Source organism: Rhinoraja longicauda, unplaced genomic scaffold (assembly GCF_053455715.1).
Source record: "Rhinoraja longicauda isolate Sanriku21f unplaced genomic scaffold, sRhiLon1.1 Scf001649, whole genome shotgun sequence".
Lineage (NCBI taxonomy): Eukaryota > Metazoa > Chordata > Chondrichthyes > Rajiformes > Arhynchobatidae > Rhinoraja > Rhinoraja longicauda.
Genome location: NW_027602864.1, coordinates 3041 through 26318, shown reverse-complemented (window position 1 = coordinate 26318; position 23278 = coordinate 3041). Strand labels below are relative to the sequence as shown.

At 46.1% G+C, this 23278-nt stretch overlaps 1 protein-coding gene across 1 annotated transcript; it reads left to right on the top strand.

Annotated features, from left to right (window-relative positions):
- The first annotated feature begins 3487 nt into the window (after positions 1 to 3487).
- On the top strand, positions 3488 to 20547 carry LOC144591733 (zinc-binding protein A33-like). Its single transcript, XM_078395764.1, has 5 exons — positions 3488 to 3913; positions 3991 to 4086; positions 4816 to 5049; positions 5806 to 5941; positions 19759 to 20547. The coding sequence occupies exons 1-5, from the start codon at positions 3488 to 3490 to the stop codon at positions 20289 to 20291; spliced, it is 1425 nt and encodes a 474-aa protein (XP_078251890.1). The 3' UTR covers positions 20292 to 20547.
- The last annotated feature ends 2731 nt before the right edge of the window (positions 20548 to 23278 follow it).

Here is a 23278-nt window from a genome sequence, read left to right as displayed (position 1 = left end):
GTCTCCACCTATATCCTTCCTTTGTCCCGCCCCCCTGACATCAGTCTGAAGAAGGGTCTCGACACGAAACATCACCCAATTCCTTCTCTCCAGAGATGCTGCCTTGACCCGCTGAGTTACTCCAGCATTTTGTGTCTACCTTCGCTTTAAACCAACATCTGCAGTTTTTTCCTACACATTCTGCTGCAGCTGGAGAACGCGTTGGCGAGTTCTTGCTTGACGTGTTATGTTTAGTTTTTGATCAATCTGATTTCGGTAAGGCGCCCTTAAATGGAAAGCACGTAGAGAATATTTAAGAGGAATAATTTGGGCCAAGTTGGATAGACCGGGGACTATTTCTTGGAGCGCAAAACGTTGAGGAGAGATAATATAGAGGCATATAAAATCACGAGGGGCATCGAAAGGGTGAATGAACAGTCTTTATCCCATTGTTGGGCAATCTAGAACTAGTGGGGTTACCAGGTTTAAGGTGAGATGGGGAGATTTAAAGGGAATCCTAGGGTCAACGTTTTCGCACATATATGGTATATGGAACGAGCTGTCAAGAGAGGTAGTTGAAACAACATCGAAAACGGGTGGCGCGCAGCACAGAACAGAACTGCTCAGCAGGTCAGGCAGCATCTCTGGAGAGAAGGAATGGGCGGCGTTTCGGGTCGAGACCCTTCGTTCCCCACGGCCATTTCGAAGGACGTAGAAGGATCAATCATATTGAACGATCGTAAACAACAGTCTTGGAGTTTTGTGCCCTTCAATGCTCCGTGCAGATTTCCTAAGTATGTAAAGATTTGAGGCAGGGCCGTTTTTACAGCATTATGGGCCCCCGGGCAAAGCAGTGTACTGGGGCCCCTACCGTTACTCTCCCCCACCCCTTTTCCCTACCAGCCCCCCTATCGTGCCGGCGAAAAGCACTTACCGAAAAGCACTTACCGAAAAGCACTTAGCGATGGACTTAGGGTGGTACATTGTTGCGAAAAGCACCTACAGATCGCTGTGAGAAGCACTTAGTGACCGAAAATGTTGCGAAAAAAGCACTTATTGAACCTACATTTTTAAAGTAGTATTTATTTATTGCAAGTCACTTAACATACACAGACCAGCATGGGGCCCCTATGCTCGTGGGCCCCCGGGCAAGTGCCCATCAGGCCCATGCGTTAAGATGGCCCTGATTATTAATGACTTGACTTGGATGAAGGGATTAAAAGTACCATTAGCAAATTTGCAGATGATACAAAGCTGGGTGGTAGTGTGAACTGTGAGGAAGATGCTATGAGGTTGCAGGGTGACTTGGACAGGTTGTGTGAGTGGGCGGATGCAAGGCAGATGCAGTTTAATGTGGATAAGTGTGAGGTTATCCACATTGGTGGTAAGAATAGGAAGGCAGAGTATTATCTGAATGGTGTCAAGTTAGGAACAGGGGACGTACAACGAGATCTGGGTGTCCTAGTGCATCAGTCACTGAAAGGAAGCATGCAGGTACAGCAGGTAGTGAAGAAAGCCAATGGAATGTTGGCCTTCATAACAAGAGTAGTTGTGTATAGGAGCAAAGAGGTCCTTCTGCAGTTGAACAGGGCCCGAGTGAGACCGCACCTGGAGTACTGTGTGCAGTTTTGGTCTCCAAATTTGAGGAAGGATATTCTTGCTATTGAGGGCGTGCAGCGTAGGTTAACTAGGTTAATTCCCGGAATGGCGGGACTATCATATGTTGAAAGACTGGAGCGACTAGGCTTGTATACACTGGAATTTAGAAGGATGAGAGGAGATCTTATCGAAACGTATAAGATTATTAAGGGGTTGGACACGTTAGAGGCAGGAAACATGTTCCCAATGTTGGGGGAGTCCGGAACAAGGGGCCACAGTTTAAGAATAAGGGGTAGGCCATTTAGAATGGAGATGAGGAAAAACTTTTTCAGTCAGAGAGTTGTGAATCTGTGGAATTCTCTGCCTCAGAAGGCAGTGGAGGCCAATTCTCTGAATGCTTCCAAGAGGGAGCTAGATCAAGCTCTTAAGGATAGCGGAGTCAGGGGGTATGGGGAGAAGGAAGGAACGGGGTACTGATTGAGAATGATCAGACATGATCACATTGAATGGCAGTGCTGGCTCGAAGGGCCGAATGGCCTCCTCCTGCACCTATTGTCTATGGTCTATTGTTTCTCTTTCCCCTAACGCTCACTCTGAAGAAGGGTCTCGACCCGAAACGTCGCCTATTCCTTTTCTCCAGAGGTGCTGCCAGACCCGTTGAGTTACTCCAGCTTTTAGTGTCTATCTGCGGTTTAAACCAGTATCTGCAGTTCCTTCCTACACGTGTAGATTACACCGAGAGAGTGTGGAACGCCACATTTCACCGGTGTTCGCACGTTACCATTTAACAGTTGCTCGAAATTTATATTTCACCATCGTTTCCTATCCACGTATGGCACCATTTTGGCCTTGCCACCTATGTTCTGCTTTACACTGTCCCAGGTCCATATCTCTGGTATATTCACTTTCAAGAACGAACGGCCCCTCCCTCCTGTGAGATTAGTTGCAGGTTTGCTCGGACAGCTACACAATGAACCCTTGCAGTTTAATGTGGATAAATGTGAGCTTATCCACTTTGGTGGTTAGAATAGGAAGGCAGAGTATTATCTGAATGGTGTCAAGTTTGGAAAAGGGGACGTACAACGAGATCTGTGTGTCCTAGTGCATCAGTCACGGAAAGGAAGCATGCAGGTACAGCAGGCAGTGAAGAAAGCCAATGGAATGTTGGCCTTCATAACAAGAGGAGTTGAGTATAGGAGCAAAGAGGTCTTTCTGCAGTCGTACAGGGCCCTAGTGAGACCGCACCTGGAGTATTGTGTGCAATTTTAGTCTCCAAATTTGAGGAAAGATATTCTTGCTATTGAGGGCGTGCAGCGTAGGTTCACCAGGTTAATTCCTAGAATGGCGAGACTGTCGTATGTTAAAAGACTGGAGCGATTAGGCTTGTATACACTGGAATTTAGAAGGACGAGAGGGGATCTTATTGAAACATATAAGATTATTAAGGGATTGGTCACGTTAGAGGCAAGAAACATGTTCCCAATGTAGTGAGAGTCCAGAACCAGGGGCCACAGTTAAGAATAAAGGGGAGGCTATTTTGAACGGAGATGAGGAAAAACGTTTTCATTCAGAGAGTTGTAAATCTGTGGAATTCTCTGGCTCAGAAGGCAGTGGAGGCCAAATCTCTGGATGATTTCAAGAGAGAGCTAGATAGAGATCTTTAGGATATCGGAGTCATGGGGTATGGGGAGAAGGCAGGACCGGGGTACTGATTGAGAATGATCAGCCATGATCACATTGAGTGGTGGCGCTGGCTCGAAGGGCTGAATGGCCTCATCCTGCGTCTATTGCCTATTGTCTATTGCAGTCAATTAACATTCATTATACGAAGTGGGAGGGTGCAGAGTGGATAACGCGATACTGCAAGAATTAAGCCGCTCCCAAAAGCAAACAAACTTCGAACTCGGAAATGCTCGGAATTAAAATGGCTTTGAAAGACCAGGTCGAGAGTTGGTCCGAGGAGGCAGTTTGTCCCATCTGCCTGGATTTCTTCACCGACCCGGTTATACTGGAGTGCGGGCACAACTTCTGCCGCTCCTGTATCACACAGAGTTGGGGCAGGGAGGGGAGAAACTCTTGCCCGGAATGCAGAGAGGAGATTGCAGACCGCACCCTCAAAGTAAATCGGGCCCTGGCGAATATCGCTGAGAAAGCTCGAGCACTGAGCCTGAATCGGACAGAGAAGGGAATTAAACTTTTCTGCGAGGAACATCAGGAAGAAATGAAGCTGTTTTGTGAAAATGACAAGAAACTGATCTGTGTGATTTGTCGAGATGCACTGGAACACAGAAACCACAGCTTCCAGCCGATTAAAGAAGCCGTTGACATCTACAAGGTTAATGCAAACATACTTGTATCTTTATTTACTTTGTTCATTCTTTGTTGTCTAACGTCTTTATTCTTTGATCTTAGGCTCGGGTAAAATCGGCCATAGAATCTGTCACAAAAAATAAATCTGATATCGAAGAAATAGAACAACAACAATTACGAAAGATTTCCAAAGTTCGGGTGAGGCCTTTCTGTCTGGAATTTTTATGCAGCGTTGCTCATTTTAATGTGTAGTGGACATGCTGGATCAATTGACTGCTGAAATTAGGTGCGTTGGGAGGAACTGCAGATGCTGGTTTAAACCGAAGATAGGCACAAAAAGCTGGAGTAACTCAGCGGGACTGGCAGCATCTCTGGAGAGAATGAATGGGTGATGTTTCGGGACGAGACCCTTCTTCAGACTGGTTAGAGATAAGGGAAACGAGAGACAGGGAGTAGACGATGATGCAGAGAAATAAAGAACAATGAATAAAAGATATGGAAACAAGTAACGACGATAAAGGAAACAGGCCATTGTTAGCTGTTGATGGGGTGAAAGGGAGAAGTTAGTGAGACTTGGGTGGGGGGAGGGGGGATAGAGAGGGGGATAGAGAGGGAGGGAATACCGTGGCTACCTGAGGTGAGAGAAGTCAATATTACTGGGCTGAAAGCTGCCCAAGCGAAATATGAGATGCTGTTCCTCTAATTTTGCAATTAGCCTCCCTCTGACAATGGAGGAGACCTAGGACGGAAAGGTCAGTGTGGGAATGGGAAGGAGAATTACACTTCTTTGTTTCAGGAAAATGTGAGAGAATTTGATTGATTAGATAATTCTGAGAACCGGACGCTGATGGGCTATATGGTCACTTATTCTGTTAGCAAACACAATACAGAAATATATTATGTTAATCTTCAGCATTCATTTGACAGGAAGAGTCACACAGCCTTCAGTCCCATGTCACATCCCAGTTTGCTGAACTGCACCAGATTATCACTGAGAAAGAAAATTACTTCCTCAAAGATATCCGTGAAGATGAGGAGCGGATTCTAAATCCAATGGAGAAAAATCTTCGGGAGATTCAAGAGAATTTAAATTCTATTCAGGAGGAACTCCTGCGTTTACAGGAACGGATGGAACAAAAAGACAGCGTGAAATTTCTAGAGGTAAGGAAGTCTATTTAAATTTGCTTCTATAAATGGGCACCGTCACAAAATGGCGTCTGATATATTTGAAACAAATTCAACCATGTTGTCTATTGTCTGCATCTGCAGTTCCTTCCTACACATCACTAACATAATATACAATAGACAAGAGACAACAAGTGCAGAAGTAGACCATGCAGCCCTTCGAGCCAGTAACTCCATTCAATGTGATCATGGCTGATCATTCTCAATCAGTACCCCGTTCCTGCCTTCTCCCCATACCCCTGACTCCGATATCATTAAGAGCTCTATCTAGCTCTCTCTTGAAAGCATCCAGAAAATTGGCCTCCACTGCCTTCTGAGGCCGAGAATTCAACAGATTCACAACTCTCTGACTGAAAAAGTTTTTCCTCATCTCCGTTCTAAATGGCCTATCCCTTATTCGGCCGAAACGCAGAGCCTGTCCAGACTATCCTGTCAACATCGTGTATTTTTCAGAATAATTTTTATACTTCCTCCATCGGTTCTATGTCTGCAATATCATTATTCTTCTCTGTGTGTCATTGGGGGTGAGAGTGGAGAAATGGGAATTTTTGACACCTCGTAATAATCTGGGTGAAATTCGTGCTCTCAGCAGTTCTGTCTCGGTCAATTCAGTCTTGTGTTTTATTTATTTCAGGAGGAAGCTGTTCGCAAGCGAAGGTAGGGCATGTTCTTCACTGAAACTCTGCATGTAACATATTTCCTCATAAACATCAATGCACAATTTGTAATCAGCTACTTAATATTTGCAGGATTAGTGATGAGATCCATTCATTGTCAGTGACAGATGGTGCCATAACGGCTGAAAAATTCAACCACCTCTTTTTGTTGAAGGCAGAGTTGATAGAAACGTTTGACTCCTTTAAACAAGGTAAAACATATGGACTTATTTCACTTGGTTTGTGGGACACATTGATGTTTTTATGTGATGCAAAGATTGGTCAGGATCTCTGGCCACTAGAACATCTGGGAGATTGCTTGTTTCTTCCTTAGTGAAGACAGATCCAAAGTACCGGTTCCACTCGTCTGCCATTTCCTTGTTCCCCATAATAAATTCCCCCGCTTCTGTCTTCAAGGGACCCACATTTGCCTTGACTATTTTTTTCCTCTTTACATACATAAATAAGCTTTTACTATCCTCCTTTATATTATTGGCTAGTTTACCCTCGTACCTCATCTTTTCTCCCCGTATTGCCTTCTGTTGCTCTTTAAAAGAGTCCCAATCCTCTGGCTTCCCACTCTTCTTTGCATGGTTTTACTTCTTCCCTTTTATTTTTATGCTGTCCTTGACTTCCCTTGTCAGCCACCGGTGCCTCTTACTCCCCTTAGAATCTTACCTCCTCTTTGGTCAGCTGGAGATGTTAGATCCTGGAACACATGCAACACAGGAGCACGATAGACAATAGACAAGAGGTGCAGGAGGAGGCCATTCGGCCCTTTGAGCGAGCACCGCCATTCAATGTGATCATGGCTGATCATTCTCAATAAATACTTCATTCCTGCCTTCTCCCCTGACTCCGCTATCCTTAAGAGCTCTAACTAGCTCTCTCTTGAATGTATTCAGAGAATTGGCCTCCACTGACTTCTGAGGCAGAGAATTCCACAGATTCACAACTCTCTGACTGAAAAGTTTTTTCCTCATCTCAGTTCTAAATGGGCTATCCCTTATTCTTAAACTGTGGCCCCTTGTTCTGGACTCCCCCAACATTGGGAACATGTTTCCTGCCTCTAACGTGTCCAACCCCTTAATAATCTTATACGTTTCGATAAGAACCCCTCTCATCCTTCTAAATTCCAGTGTATACAAGCCTAGTCGCTCCAGTCTTTCAACATATGACAGTCCCGCCATTCCGGAAATTAACCTAGTAAACCTACGCTGCACGCCCTCAATAGCAAGAATATCCTTCCTCAAATTTGGAGACCTAAACTGCACACAGTACTCCAGGGGCGGTCTCACTAGGGCCCTGTACAACTGCAGAAGGACCTCTTTGCTCCTATACTCAACTCCCCTTGTTATGAAGGCCAACATTCCATTGGCGTTCTTCACTGCCTCCTGTACCTGCATGCTTCCTTTCAGTGACTGATGCACTCGGACACCCGTTGTACGTCCCCTTTTTCTAACTTGACACCATTCAGATAATACTCTGCCGTCCTATTCTTACCACCAAAGTGGATAACCTCACACTTATCCACATTAAACTGCATCTGCCATGCATCCGCCCACTCACACAACCTGTCCAAGTTACCCTGCAACCTCATAGCATCTTCCTCACAGTTCACACTACCACCGAACTTTGTATCATCTGCAAATTTGCTAATGGTACTTTTAATCCCTTCATCCAAGTCATTAATGTATATTGTAAATAGCTGCGGTCCCAGCACCGAGCCTTGCGGTACCACACTAGTTACTGCCTGCCATTCTGAAAGGGTCCCATTTATCCCCATTCTTTGCTTTCTTCCTGTCAACCAATTGTCTATCCATGTCAGTACCCTACCTCCAATACCTTGTGCTCTAATTTTGCCCACTAATCTCCTCTGTGGAACCTTGTTGAAGGCTTTCTGAAAGTCAAGGTACACCACATCCACCGGCTCTCCCCTGTCTATTTTCCTAGTTAAATCCTCAAAGAATTCCAGCAGATTAGTCAAACATGATTTCCCCTTCGTAAATCCATGGTGACTCGGAAAGATCCTGTTACTGCCATCCAAATGCTCTGCAATTTTGTCTTTTATAATTTATTCCAGCACCTTCCCCACCACTGATGTAAGACGAACTGGTCTATAATTCCCGTTTTCTCTCTCCCTCCTTTCTTAATAAGTGGGACAACATTAGCTACCCTTCAATCCACAGGAACTGATACTGAATCTATACAACATTGGTAAATGTTCACCAATGCGTCTACAATTTCTAGCGCCACCTCCTTAAGTACTCTGGGATGCAGACCATCAGGCCCTGGGGATTTATCAGCCTTCAGTCCCATCAGTCTACCCAACACCATTTCCTGCCTAATGTAGATTTCCTTCAGTTCCTCCGTCACCCTAGGATCTCTGGCCACTAGAACATCTGGGAGATTGCTTGTATCTTCCTTAGTGAAGACAGATCCAAAGTACCGGTTCAACTCGTCTGCCATTTCCTTGTTCCCCATAATAAATTTACCCGCTTCTGTCTTCAAGGGACCCACATTTGCCTTGACTATTTTATTTCCTCTTTACATACCTAAAAAAGCTTTTACTATCCTCCTTTATATTATTGGCTAGTTTACCCTCGTACCTCATCTTTTCTCCCCGTATTGCCTTCTTAGTCATCTTCTGTTGCTCTTTAAAAGAGTCCCAATCCTCTGGCTTCCCACTCTTCTTTGCATGGTTGTACTTCTTCTCTTTTATTTTTATGCTGTCCTTGACTTCCCTTGTCAGCCACGGGTGCCTCTTACTCCCCTTAGAATCTTACCTCCTCTTTGGGATAAATTGATCCTGCAACTTCTGAATTATTCCCAGGAATACCTGCCATTGCTGTTCCACCGTCTTCCCTGCTAGGGCCTCCTTCCAGTCAATTCTGGCCAGCTCCTGCCTCATGCCTCTGTAATCCCCTTTGCTATACTGTAATACTCACACTTCCGATTTTCCCTTCTCCCTCTCAATTTGTAGAGTAAAACCTATCATATTGTGATCACTGCCTCCTAATGGCTCTTTTACCTCGAGTCCCCTTATCAGATCAGGTTCATTACACAACACTAAATCCAGAATTGCCTTCTCCCGAATAGGCTCCAGTACAAGCTGTTCTAAAAATCCATCTTGGAGACACTCCACAAACTCTCTTTCCTGGGGTCCATTACCAACCTGATTTTCCCAGTCTACCTGCATGTTGAAATCTCCCATAACCACTGTAGCATTACATTTGCGACATGCCAATTTTAGCTACTGATTCAACTTGCACCCGATGTCAAGGCTACTGTTCGGGGACCTGTAGATAACTCCCATTAGGGTCTTTTTATCCTTACAATTCCTCATTTCTATCCATACTGATTCTACATCTCCTGATTCTATGTCACCCCTTGCAAGGGAGTGAATATTATTCCTCACCAACAGAGCGACCCCACCCCCTCTACCCACCTGTCTGTCTTTTCTATATGTTGCGTACACCTGAATATTCAGTTCCTAGCCCTGGCCCTCTTGTAGCTATGTCTCAGTGATTCCCACATAGAAACATAGAAAATAGGTGCAGGAGTAGGCCTTTCGGCCCTTCGAGCCTGCACCGCCATTCAATATGATCATGGCTGATCATCCAGCTCAGTAGCCTGTACCTGCCTTCTCTCCATACCCCCTGATCCCTTTAGCAAAAAGGGCCACATCTAACTCCCTCTTAAATATAGCCAATGAACTGGCCTCAACTACCTTCTGTGGCAGAGAATTCCACAGACTCACCACTCTATGTGAAGAAATGTTTTCTCATCTCGGTCCTAAAGCACTTCCCCCTTATCCTTAAGCTGTGACCCCTGGTTCTGGACTCCCCCAACATCGGGAACAATCTTCCCGCATCTAGCCTCTCCAACCCCTTAAGAATTTTATATGTTTCTATAAGATCCCCCCTCAGTCTTCTAAATTCCAGCGAGTACAAGCCCAGTCTATCCAGTCTTTCCTCATATGAAAGTCCTGCCATCCCAGGGATCAATCTGGTGAACCTTCTCTGTACTCCCTCTAAGGCAAGAACGTCTTTCCTCAGGTTAGGAGACCAAAACTGCACACAATACTCCAGGTGCGGTCTCACCAAGACCCTGTACAACTGCAGCAGAACCTCCCTGCTCCTAAACTCAAATCCTCTTGCTATGAATGCCAACATACCATTCGCTTTCTTCACTGCCTGCTGCACCTGCATGCTTGCTTTCAATGATTGGTGCACCATGACACCCAGGTCACGTTGCATCTCCCCTTCTCCCAATCGGTCACCATTCAGGTAATACTCTGCTTTCCTGTTCTTGCCGCCAAAGTGGATAACCTCACATTTATCCACATTATATTGCATCTGCCATGCATTTGCCCACTCGCCTAATCTATCCAAGTCACTCTGCAGCCTCCTAGCATCCTCCTCGCAGCTAACACTGCCACCCAGCTTCGTGTCATCCGCAAACTTAAAGATGTTGCATTCAATTCCCTCGTCCAAATCATTAATATACACTGTAAATAACTGGGGTCCCAGCACTGAGCCTTGCGGTACCCCACTAGTCACTGCCTGCCATTCCGAAAAGGACCCGTTTATTCCTACTCTTTGCTTCCTGTCCGCCAACCAATTTTCTATCCACCTCAACACTGAACCCTCAATACCGTGTGCTTTAAGTTTGTACACCAATCTCCTATGTGGGACCTTGTCGAAGGCCTTCTGAAAGTCCAGATATAACACATCGACTGGTTCTCCCTTATCCACTCTACTAGTTACATCCTCGAAAAATTCTATAAGATTTGTCAGACATGATTTGCCTTTGGTAAATCCATGCTGACTTTGTCCGATGATTTCACCACTTTCCAAATGTAATGCTATCACATCTTTAATAACTGACTCTAGCATTTTCCCCACTACCAATGTTAGGCTAACTGGTCTATAATTCCCCGTTTTCTCTCTCCCTCCCTTTTTAAAAAGTGGGGTTACATTAGCTACCCTCCAGTGCTCAGGAACTACTCCAGAATCTAAAGAGTTTTGAAAAATTATCACTAATGCATCCACTATTTCTGAGGCTACTTCCTTAAGCACTCTGGGATGCAGCCTATCTGGCCCTGGGGATTTATCTGCCTTTAATCCATTTAGTTTACCTAACACCACTTCCCGACTAACCTGGATTTCCCTCAGTTCCTCCATCTCTTTAGACCCCCGGTCCCCCGCTATTTCCGGCAGACGGTTTATGTCTTCCTTAGTGAAGACAGAACCAAAGTATTTGTTCAATTGGTCTGCCATCTCCTTGTTCCCTATGATCAATTCACCTGTTTCCGACTGCAAGGGACCTACATTTGCCTTAACTAATCTTTTTCTCTTGACATATCTATAAAAGCTTTTGCAGTCTGTTTTTATGTTCCTTGCCAGTTTTCCCTCATAATCTATTTTCCCTTTCCTAATTAAGCCCTTTGTCCTCCTCTGCTGGACTCTGAATTTCTCCCAGTCCTCTGGTATGCTACTTTTTCTGGCTAATCTGTATGCTTCATCTTTTGTTTTAATACTATCCTTGATTTCCCTTGTTAGCCACGGATGCACTACCTTTCCTGGTTTGTTCTTTTGCCAAACTGGGATGAACACTTGTTGTAGTTCATCCATGCGACCTTTAAATGCCTTCCATTGCATGTCCACCGTCAACCCTTTCAGCATCAATCGCCAGTCTATCTTGGACAATTCACGCCTCATACCCTCAAAGTTACCTTTCTTTAAGTTCAGAACACTTGTTTCTGTATCGACTTTGTCACTCTCCATCCTAATGAAGAACTCTACCATATTATGATCACTCTTGCCCAAGGGGCCTCGCACAACAAGACTGCTAACTAACCCTTCCTCATTACTCAATACCCAGTCTAGAATGGCCTGTTCTCTCGTTCCTCGACATGTTGGTTTAGAAAACCATCTCTCAAACATTCCAAGAAATCCTCTTCCTCAGCACCCCTGCCAGTTTGGTTCACCCAATCTATATGTAGATTGAAGTCACCCATTATAACTGCTGCGCCTTTAGTGCATGCATTTCTAATTTCCTGCTTGATGCCATCCCCAACCTCCCTACTGCTGTTAGGTGGCCTGTACACAACTCCCACTAGTGTTTTCTGCCCCTTAGTGTTTCATATCATCATATCATCATATATATACAGCCGGAAACAGGCCTTTTCGGCCCTCCAAGTCCGTGCCGCCCAGCAATCCCCGTACATTAACACTATCCTACACCCACTAGGGACAATTTTTACATTTACCCAGCCAATTAACTGGGTTTCGTAGCTCTACCCATATCGATTCCACTTCCTCCAAGCTAATGTCCTTCCTTTCCACTGCTTTAATCTCCTCTCTAACCAGTAACACTACCCCACCTCCTTTTCCTTTCTGTCTATCCCGCCTGAATATAGAATATCCCTGGATGTTGAGCTCCCAGCCTTGGTCACCCTGGAGCCATGTCTCCGTAATCCCAACTATATCATAATCATTAATAATTATCTCCACATTTAATTCATCAACCTTATTACGTATATTCCTTGCATTGAGACACAAAGCCTTCAGGCTTGTTTTTACAACACTCTTACCCCTTGTACGATTATGTTGAAAAGTGGCCCTTTTTGATTTTTGCCCTGGATTTGTCTGCCTGCCACTTTTACATTTCACCTTGCTACCTATTGCTTCCACCCTCATTTTACACCCCTCTGTCTCTCTGCTCCAGCTCCCATCCCCCTGCCACATTAGTTTAAATCCTCCCCGACAGCACTAGCAAACACTCCCCCTAGGACATTGGTTCCATTCCAGCTCAGGTGCAGACCATCCTGTTTGTACTGGTCCCACCTCTCCCAGAACTGGTTCCAATGTCCTAAAAATTTGAATCCCTCCCCCTTGCACCATTTTTCAAGCCACGTATTCATCTGAAATATCCTCCTATTCCTACTCTGGCTAGCACGTGGCACTGGTAGTAATCCAGAGATTATTACCTTTGAGGTCCTACTTGTTAGTTTATCTCCTAGCTCTCTAAATTCACCTTGTAGGACCTCATCCCGTTTTTTACCTAAATCGTTGGTGCCAACGTGCACCACGACAACTGGCTGCTCACCCTCCCCCTTCAGAATGTCCTGCAGCCGCTCAGAGATATCCCTGACCCTTGCACCAGGGAGGCAACATACCATCCTGGAGTCTCGTTTGCGGCCGCAGAAACGCCTATCTATTCCCCTTACAATTGAATCCCCTATCACTATAGCCCTTCCACTCTTTTTCCTCCCCTCTTTTGCCGCAGAGCCACCCACGGTGCCATGAACTTGGCTGCTGCTGCCTCCCCTGATGAGGCATCTCCCCCAACAGTATCCAAAATGGCATATCTGTTTAGGAGGGAGATGACCGCAGGGGACTCCTGCACTACCTGCCTACTGCTACGCTGGCTAGTGGCCACCCGTTTCCTTTCTGTCCGCTTATCTTTTACTTGTGGTGTGGCCAACTCACTGTACGTGCTATTCACGACCTTCTCAGCCTCGTGGATGCTCCAGTATGAATCCAACCGCAGCTCCAACCGTTCAATGCGGTTTGCCAGGAGCTGCAGCTGGACACACTTCCTGCACACGTAGTCATCAGGGACACCGACAATATCCCTGATCTCCCACATGTTGCAGGATGAGCATTCCACGGGGCCGATCTCATCTGACATGTCTTACCCCCAAATTAAATCAAATCCCTCTTAATCCTTTAAACTGTACCTTTACTAAAAAGCACTGAACCCGTAACTCACTGAACCCTTAACTCACTGAACCCTTAACTCACTGAACCCTTAACTCACTGAACCCTTAACTCACTGAACCCTTAACTCACTGAACCCTGAACTCACTGAACCCACTGAACCCTGAACTCACTGAACCCTGAACTCACTGAACCCTGAACTCCCCGAACCCTTAACGAAAAGTACGAACAAAAAGCAGAATTACAACCCCGGGGTTACGCCCAATCAGCTGCTTCCTTTAGTCCGCTTCCACCAATCAGCGGCTTCCTCCAGAACACTTCTTTTAAAGTGTGTGGGAACGTTTTTATCTCCAACCGCCTCCAACCGCTTCTGGGCCTCTGATACTTGCCAATGTCTAAATAAGCAACATCATACTTGCCAATGTCTAAATAAGCCTCGGGCTCATCCACTTCATTTTTTGTACTTCGCGCATTTAAATACAACACTTTAATTTCGGTTTTCACCTCCCCTCTCACACCGGTCACAATTGGCCCTGACCTTACTCTCTTACCCCTTCTCGAACTTCCCTTCCCATTCATTCGAGATTCCTTTGCAATTTCTCCTCTTTTCGCTTCCCCGTTAACTCCATCTTCATATTCCCAGTTTGTCAACCCCTCCCCCCCCACTACTTAGTTTAAAGCCACACTTAGACAATAGACAATAGACAATAGGTGCAGGAGTAGGCCATTCAGCCCTTCGAGCCAGCACCGCCATTCAATGCGATCATGGCTGATCACTCTCAATCAGTACCCCGTTCCTGCCTTCTCCCCATACCCCCTCACTCTGCTATCCTTAAGAGCTCTATCCAGCTCTCTCTTGAAAGCATCCAACGAATTGGCCTCCACTGCCTTCTGAGGCAGAGAATTCCACACCTTCACCACTCTCTGACTGAAAAAGTTCTTCCTCATCTCTGTTCTAAATAGCCTACCCCTTATTCTTAAACTGTGGCTCCTTGTTCTGGACTCCCCCAACATTGGGAACATGTTTCCTGCCTCTAATGTGTCCAATCCCCTAATTATCTTATACATTTCAATAAGATCCCCCCTCATCCTTCTAAATTCCAGTGTATACAAGCCCAATCGCTCCAGCCTTTCAACATACGACAGTCCCGCCATTCCGGGAATTAACCTAGTGAACCTACGCTGCACGCCCTCCATAGCAAGAATATCCTTCCTCAAATTTGGAGACCAAAACTGCACACAGTACTCCAGGTGCGGTCTCACCAGGGCCCGGTACAACTGTAGAAGGACCTCTTTGCTCCTATACTCAACTCCTCTTGTTATGAAGGCTAACATTCCATTGGCTTTCTTCACTGCCTGCTGTACCTGCATGCTTCCTTTCATTGACTGATGCACTAGGACACCCAGATCTCGTTGAACTCCCCCTCCTCCTAACTTGACACCATTCAGATAATAATCTGCCTTTCTATTCTTACTTCCAAAGTGAATAACCTCACACTTATCTACATTAAACTGCATCTGCCATGTATCCGCCCACTCACACAACCTGTCCAAGTCACCCTGCAGCCTTATTGCATCTTCCTCACAATTCACACTACCCCCCAGCTTAGTATCATCTGCAAATTTGCTAATGGTACTTTTAATCCCTTCGTCTAAGTCATTAATGTATATCGTAAATAGCTGGGGTCTCAGCACCGATCACTGCCCCACTGGTCACTGCCTGCCATTCCGAAAGGGACCCATTTATCCCCACTCTTTGCTTTTTGTCTGTCAACCAATTTTCTATCCATGTCAGTACCCTACCCCCAATACCATGTGCCCTAATTTTGCCCACTAATCTCCTATGTGGGACCTTGTCGAAGGCTTTCTGAAAGTCGAGGTACACCACATCCACTGACTCTCCCCTGTCAATTTTCCTAGTTACATCCTCAAAAAATTCCAGTAGATTTGTCAAGCATGATTTCCCCTTCGTAAATCCATGCTGACTCAGAATGATCCTGTTACTGCTATCCAAATGCTCAGCAATTTCGTCTTTTATAATTGACTCCAGCATCTTCCCCACCACTGATGTCAGACTAACTGGTCTATAATTACCCGTTTTCTCTCTCCCTCCTTTCTTAAAAAGTGGGATAACATTTGCTATCCTCCAATCCAGAGGAACTGATCCTGAATCTATAGAACATTGAAAAATGATCTCCAATGCTTCCACTATTTCTAGAGCCACCTCCTTAAGTACCCTGGGATGCAGACCATCAGGCCCTGGGGATTTATCAGCCTTCAGTCCCATCAGTCTACCCAAAACCATTTCCTGCCTAATGTGGATTTCCTTCAGTTCCTCCATCACCCGAGGTTCTCCGGCCCCTAGAACATTTGGGAGATTGTGTGTATCTTCCTCAGTGAAGACAGATCCAAAGTAACGGTTTAACTCGTCTGCCATTTCTTTGTTCCCCATAATAAATTCCCCTGCTTCTGTCTTCAAGGGACCCACATTTGCCTTGACTATTTTTTTCCTCTTCACGTACCTAAAAAAACTTTTGCTATCCTCCTTTATATTATTGGCTAGTTTACCCTCGTACCTCATCTTTTCTCCCCGTATTGCCTTGTAGCACTAGCAAACCTACCTGCCAGAATGTTGGTCCCCTGTTGTTAAGGGGTAACCCGTCCCTTTTGTACAGGTCACCCCTACCCCAGAAGAGATCCCAGTGGTCTAGAAATCTAAATCCCTGCTCCCTGCACCAGCCCCTCAGCCATACATTCATATCCCCCATCTCTCTGTTCCTGCCCTCACCAGCACGAGGTACAGGTAGCAGTCCAGAGACAACCACCTTTGACGTCCTACTTCTCAGTCTTCTTCCTAACTCTCTAAACTCACGTTGCAGTATCTCCTTCCTCTTCCTCCTGACGTCGTTCGTGCCCACGTGCACAACTATGTCCGGTTGATCACCTTCCCTCGCTAGGATGTTCTGAAGCCGCTCCGTGATGTCTTGAACCCTGGCACCAGGGAGGCAACAGACCATCCTCGAGTCCCGCCATCCGCCAAAGAATCTACTGCCCGTACCTCGGTAGTCAGGAAATTGGAAGTAACGGAATTAAATTATAATGAACAACGAATGAGCAGTATTGTCATGGGGATACGAGGGCGTCCTGTGGAAATCTGTGCCATGGGCCCTGCCTAACCTGTAAGTGACTATCGTTGACTCTGGTTGACTCAGGTCTGCCCCCTGTTGGACCCTTGAGCCGCACAGACTTTCTCAAACCCCATACTGATGCATTGTAAGAACGAGACCGGATAGATCTCGGCCCAAGATCTAGTCTCGGAGAAGCACGCACAGTTTCATCGGCCTGACATAGATACCCTTAAACACATTCACAAGGAAAAACTCCTGTTCGTGGGCACAACCTCCTCAATATACGTTCCCACTGTAAACTGGAATTGATAATCATTAGACACCGTGAATATATTTAACTGAGTAACCCACAGACTCTGTAGTAACATACGCTAAGAGTCAGGAAATTATGTTTCAGCTTTGCAGGACTTAGGCATAATTTGGAGTATTTTGTGCAGTTCTGGTCGTCCCTTTGCAGGAAGAATGTGGATGCCTTGGGAAATGTGCAGAAGAGGTTTAGCAGAATGCTGCCTGGATTAGAGGGCATTAGCTATTAGGAGAGGTCGGATACATTTGCTTGTTTTATGTGGACTGTCAAAGGTTGAAGGGAAACTGATAGAATTATTTTAAATTATGAGAAGGTGTAAATCGTAGAGGGCATATGTTCAAGGAAACAGAATGAAAATTTAACCGGGGATTGTAAGGCTTTTTAAAAGTACACCTAACTTCTAAGAATATGCTTCCAGGGGGCACTGCAGTAGCAGCGATCACACCGATGTTTGAGAGGTATTTACACAGCCAATACAGGGTACGTGGGATAGGCACGGGCAAGGAAAAGAGGAAAACGGGCCATGTGCAACCAAATGGGATTAGTTTATGTTCATAGGGATCATGGATGGCGCTGATATGCTGCGCCAAAGGGCGTGTACCTGTACTGTATGTTTCTATTGGGGGAAGAATATACATGCTATTTAGGGCGTGCAGCGTAGGTTTACTAGGTTAATTCCCGGAATGGCAGGACTGTCGTATGTTGAAAGACTGGAGTGTCTAGGCTTGTTTCCACTGGAATTTAGAAGGATGAGAGGGGATCTTATCGAAACATATAAGATTATTAAAGGGTTGGACACGTTAGAGGCAGGAAACATGTTCCCAATTTTGGGGGAGTCCAGAACAAGGGGCCACAGTTTAAGAATAAGGGGTAGGCCATTTAGAATGGAGATGAGGAAAAACATTTTCATTTGGAGAGTTGTAAATCTGTGGAGTTTTCTGCCTCAGAAGTCAGTGGAGGCCAATTCTCTGAGTGCATTCAAGAGAGAGCTAGATAGAGCTCTTAAGGATAGCGGAGTCAGGGGGTATGGGGAGAAGGCAGGAACGGGGTACTGATTGAGAATGATCAGCCATGATCATATTGAATGGTGGTGGTGGCTCGAAGGGCCGAATGGCCTACTCGTGTGTCTATTGTCTATGTTCTATATTAAAGAGAAAGTGAGGAGATCTCAGTGAAACACAAAGTTCTACTCGACTTAACAGGCAGCATGATGGGAGGATCTTTCCCTTTCCTGAGGTGTCCAGAACAGAGGTTATCGTCTCAGAATAGGCAGTAGGTTATATAGGACAGAGATAAGAAGATAGTTCTGCACTCAGAGGATGGTAGACCTTTGGGATTCTCTGTATCGGATGGCAGTGAAGGCTCAGTGATTCACTTCATTCAGTCCCAGTCTACTGCAGGGAAATGGACCCTTCGACCCACTATCTCTATTCCGATCATTTTGCACATCTACATCAATCCCATTGGTTCACAACACGTCAACGCCCTTATATACCTCGCATGTACAAGTGTCTGTCTAAATGACTCTTGAAGTTAGTGATTCCACCTCCTCCAATGGGAGCATGTTCCAGGTATCAACTACTCTCTGTGCAAGAGATTTATCCCTCACATCTATATACTAAAACTCTCGCATGTTTGTTTGTTTGTTTGTTCCTGAACTACAGCCAAAACGGTTCACGATAGCACAACAATTTTAGGCCCAGCTTACTCACCGTCGTCCCTTTGGTGCTAATGGAAGGAGTTTCATTGAAATCAGTGTTATCTTTTTTAAGTTATTCACATTTTAAAGTTTAAATCTATCTCCTAGGGAGGGAGGGAGGGTGGAGGAGGGAGGATAAGGGGGGTTCAAGGGGATGGAGTAGGATTGAGGGGAAGCTGGAAGGGGAGGTTGTGAGGAAGGAGTGGGGTGGGGGGTGGAGGATTAGAGGAGGGGAGCGGGGAGGGGGGAGGGTGGAAGGAGAGGGTGCTGCACCAATGCAGTAGAGGTTTGGGCCCACTTGGTCTAGTCTTCTTTAAAACTCCATCCTCTCACTTTAAACCAATAACCTTGTTTTTGGTACCATTAAGATGGGGAACTGAATCTGACTAACTACCCCCTCTCTGTGTCTCATAAACTTGTAAACTTCTCCTAGGTCTCCAAATCAGCATTATTCAAGTCCTTCAATGGAGGCAACTTCCCGGTGAATCTCCTTTGCACTCTCTCCAGCACAGTCACATCTTTCCTCATTTTTAATTACCTCCAGTAAACATTTAACTCCTCAACTGCCCCGCCAATCTAGCCCCCATTTTCACCACCATAAGCAAAAGCACTCAATATCTTGCCCGCACACCCATCCGCCCACCATTTCTCCTATCTCCTCTCTCCCAATTCCATCTGCTTGCCCACGACATTTCAGCATGGAGGCAACCAATGGAGGCAACTTCCCGGTGCATCTCCTTTGCAATCTCTCCAGCACGGTCACATCTTTCCCCCTGTATCACCAAAATATAACGACCTCATTTTTAATTACCTCGAGTAGACATTTAACTCCTCAACTGTCCCGCCAATCAAGCCTCCATTTTCACTCAATATCACGCCCGCACACCCATCCGCCCACCATTTCTCCTAACTCCTCTCTCCCAATTGCATCTGCTTGCCCACGACATACCACAACTCTCGCCTCTACCTCGGGAGAAATGATCCGGGAAGGATTTCTGTTGTCCATCTTACGTGGTAGGGGGCGGGGAAAGAAAACTCCGGGCAAGGTTTCAGTTGTCCGCCCGCCTGTGCCTGAGGCCGAGCGGCCTCTCCCCCGGTCCCGGGGCCGCGCTGCCCGAGTCTCCCCCCGACCCCCGGGGACTCTCTGATTCTCTGCTTCTCCCCCCAGTCTCCGTCACCCTGGATGTGGAAACAGCGCATGCGCAGCTCGAGGTGTCAGAGGATCGGAAGAGGGTGAGACGGACCGGGACCGGGAGGAGTCTCCCTGACACCGGGAAGAGGTTTACAGGCAGTCTGTGTGTGCTGGGATCGGAGGGATTCACATCGGGGAGACATTACTGGGAGGTGGAGGTGGTGGGGAGTCGGGGCTGGAGTCTGGGAGTCGCCGCAGAGTCTGTGGAGAGGAAGGGACCGGTCACACTGACCCCGGAGACTGGAGTCTGGAGCATCTGGCGGGGGGATGACGTGTTTGTTGCAGTCACCTCCCCTCTATTCCCTCTCCCCGCCCGTCCCATCCCCGGGAGGGTGGGAGTTTATCTCAGTTACGAGTCCGGGACAGTTTCATTTTACGACGCGGACACCAAGTCCCATCTCCACACCTTCACCGGGAATAAATTCACGGAGAAACTTTATCCTTTCTTCGGGCTCTGGGATGAAAACCAGTGGCTGAGAATCTGCTCCGGTTCCGCTCCGTGTCAGTAATTAAGAAATTCTATCAATCCTTCACCAGCACCGGGAATATAGTTAAATCACCTCGGTTCTTTTAGATGTTAAACAAGTCTGTTCCGGGAATCGATGACCATAAAACTCCTAGACTGCCGCCTGTGATGATAATAATAATAATAACAATAATAATAATAATAATAAATTCATTTAATTGTCCCACACCGTGGAAATTTATAGTGTTACAGCAGCAAAGTGGATAACAGGAGACATTCATTATAAATAAAAATAAAGACAAGGATAAATTGTCATCAGTTTACTGTGTATTCCTTAACTGTTACTGTTGACTGGTCTGGTGGGAGCAGTGCTGGTTGTGCAGTCTCACAGCAGCGGGAAGGAAGGACCTCAGATATCTCAAGTTAAAGAGCAAATCGGAGCTCGGTGTCTCTGTATTCACAAGAGACTGCAGATACTGGAATCCTCAACAAAAGACAAAGTGCTGGAGTAACTCAGTGAGTCAGACAGCGTCTGTGGGGGGAACTGGACAGACGAGGTTTCAGATTGGGACCCTTCTTCAGTTTGTCCGCCCCCTTGTTCTCCGCCTTTTCCTCGTCCTCTTAGATTGCGTTATTGTCACCAGCGCTGCTCTCGGGTCGGTGATTTCACCCAGCATCCAAATCTGCTCGTTCTCTCGACCTAAGCCCCCGACCCCCACCCTCACCCCGCGGCGCCCCGGCAACTGTCCAACAACTAATAAGAAAGGCAATGGGATGTTGCCTTCATTACGAGAGGATTTGAGTTGAGCAAGGAGGTCCTACTGCAGTTGTACAGGGCCCTGGCGAGACCACACCTGGAGTATTGTGTGCAAGTTTGGTCCCCTAATTTGAGGAAGGACATTATTGCTATAACCAGAGTGCAGCGTAGGTTCACCAGGTTAATTTCCGGAATGGCGGGACAGACGTATGATGAAAGACTGGGTCGACTGGGCTTGTATTCGCTGGAATTTAGAAGAATGAGAGGGGGTCTTATAGAAACATATAAAATTCTTAGAGGATTGGACAGGGTAGATGCAGGAAAAATGTTCCCGATGTTGGAGGAGTCCAGAACCAGGGTTCAAAGTTTGAGAATAAGGGGTCGGCCATTTAGTACTGAGATGAGGAAAACCCTTTTCACCCAGAGAGCTGTGAATCTGTGGAATTCTCTGCCACAGAAGACAGTGGAGGCCAATTCACTGGATGTTTTCAAGAGAGAGTTAGATTTAGCTCTTAGGGCTCAGGGGATTAAGGGATATGGGGAAAATCCAGAGTACTGATTTTGGATGATCAGCCATGATCATATTGAATGATGGTGCTGGCTTGATGGGCCGAATGACCTACTCCTGCACCTATTTTCTATGTTTCTATAATCAAGCAATTATTTCTTCATTGTCGCGAAGTTTCAAGAGTTTTATCGTCATGTGTCTAGCGACGGAATAAATATTTGCAGCAGGCCAACAGTGCGGCACGGTAGCGCAGCGGTAGAGTTGCTGCTTTACAGCGAATGCAGCGCCGGAGACTCAGGTTCGATCCTGACTACAGGTGCTGCACTGTAAGGAGTTTGTACGTGTCTCCCCGTGACCTGCGTGGGTTTTCTCCGAGATCTTCGGTTTCCTCCCACACTCCAAATACGTACAGGTATGTAGGTTAATTGACTGGGTAAAATGTAAAAATTGTCCCTAGTGGGTGTAGGATACTGTTAATGTGCGGGGATCGCTGATCGCTGGGCGGCGCGGAATGGTGGGCCGAAAAGGCCTGTTTCCGCGCTGTATATGATATATGATATGATGATATGTTGATATATTACCCTGTAAAAACCCCCCATAATAAACCATGATGTACTTACCATCCGCCAAGAAGCAAATGGCCCTTCCTGATGGAGCAATGACTCACTTGTGACGTCTCTTAATTCCGTGAGCTGCCAATAGACAATAGGTCCAGGAGGAGGCCATTCGGCCCTTCGAGCCAGCACCGCCATTCAATGTGATCATGGCTGATTATTCTCAATCAGTACCCCGTTCCTGCTTTCTCCCCATACCCCCTGACTCCGCTATCCTCAAGAGCTCTATCTAGCTCTCTCTTGAATGCATTCATAGAATTGCCATCCACTGCCTTCTGAGGAAGAGAATTCCACAGATTCACAACTCTCTGACTGAAAAAGTTTTTCCTCGTCTCAGTTCTAAATGGCCTACCCCTTATTCTAAAACTGTGGTCCCTGGTTCTGGACTCCCCCAACATTGGGAACATGTTTCCTGCCTCTAACGTGTCCAACCCCTTTATAATCTTATACGTTTCGATAAGATCTCCTCTCATCCTTCTAAATTCCAGTGTATACAAGCCTCTTGCTCCAGTCTTTCAACATATGACAGTCCCGCATTTCCGCGAATTAACCTAGTAAACCTACGTTGCACGCCCTCAATAGCAAGAATATCCTTCCTCAAATTTTCAATCCGGGGGCGGCCCTTAGCTACAGGGATAAAGTGCAGGGGTTTAGAATCATAGAAACATAGAAAATAGGTGCAGGATTAGGCCATTGGGCCCTTCGAGCCTGCACCGCCATTCAATATGATCATGGCTGATCATCCAACTCAGTATCCTGTACCTGCCTTCTCTCCATACCTCCTGATCCCTTTAGACACAAGGGCCACATCTAACTCCCTCTTAAATATAGCCAATGAACTGGCCTCAATTACCTTCTTGTGGCAGAGAATTCCACAGATTCACCATTCTCTGTGTGAAAAAAACTTTCCCATCTCGGTCCTAAAAGACTTCTCCCTTATCCTTAAACTGTGACCCCTTGTTCTGGACTTCCCCAACATCGGGAACAATCTTCTTGCATCGTTTAGGCGCGATCGTTCTCTTCCAGACCCGACTGGACAAGAGAACAAGACCTAATACAGTATAATACAATGCAATCTATCTTTATTGTCATTGTACTTTGGTACAACGAGATTGGGAATGCGCCTCCCATACGATGCAATACATTAATTA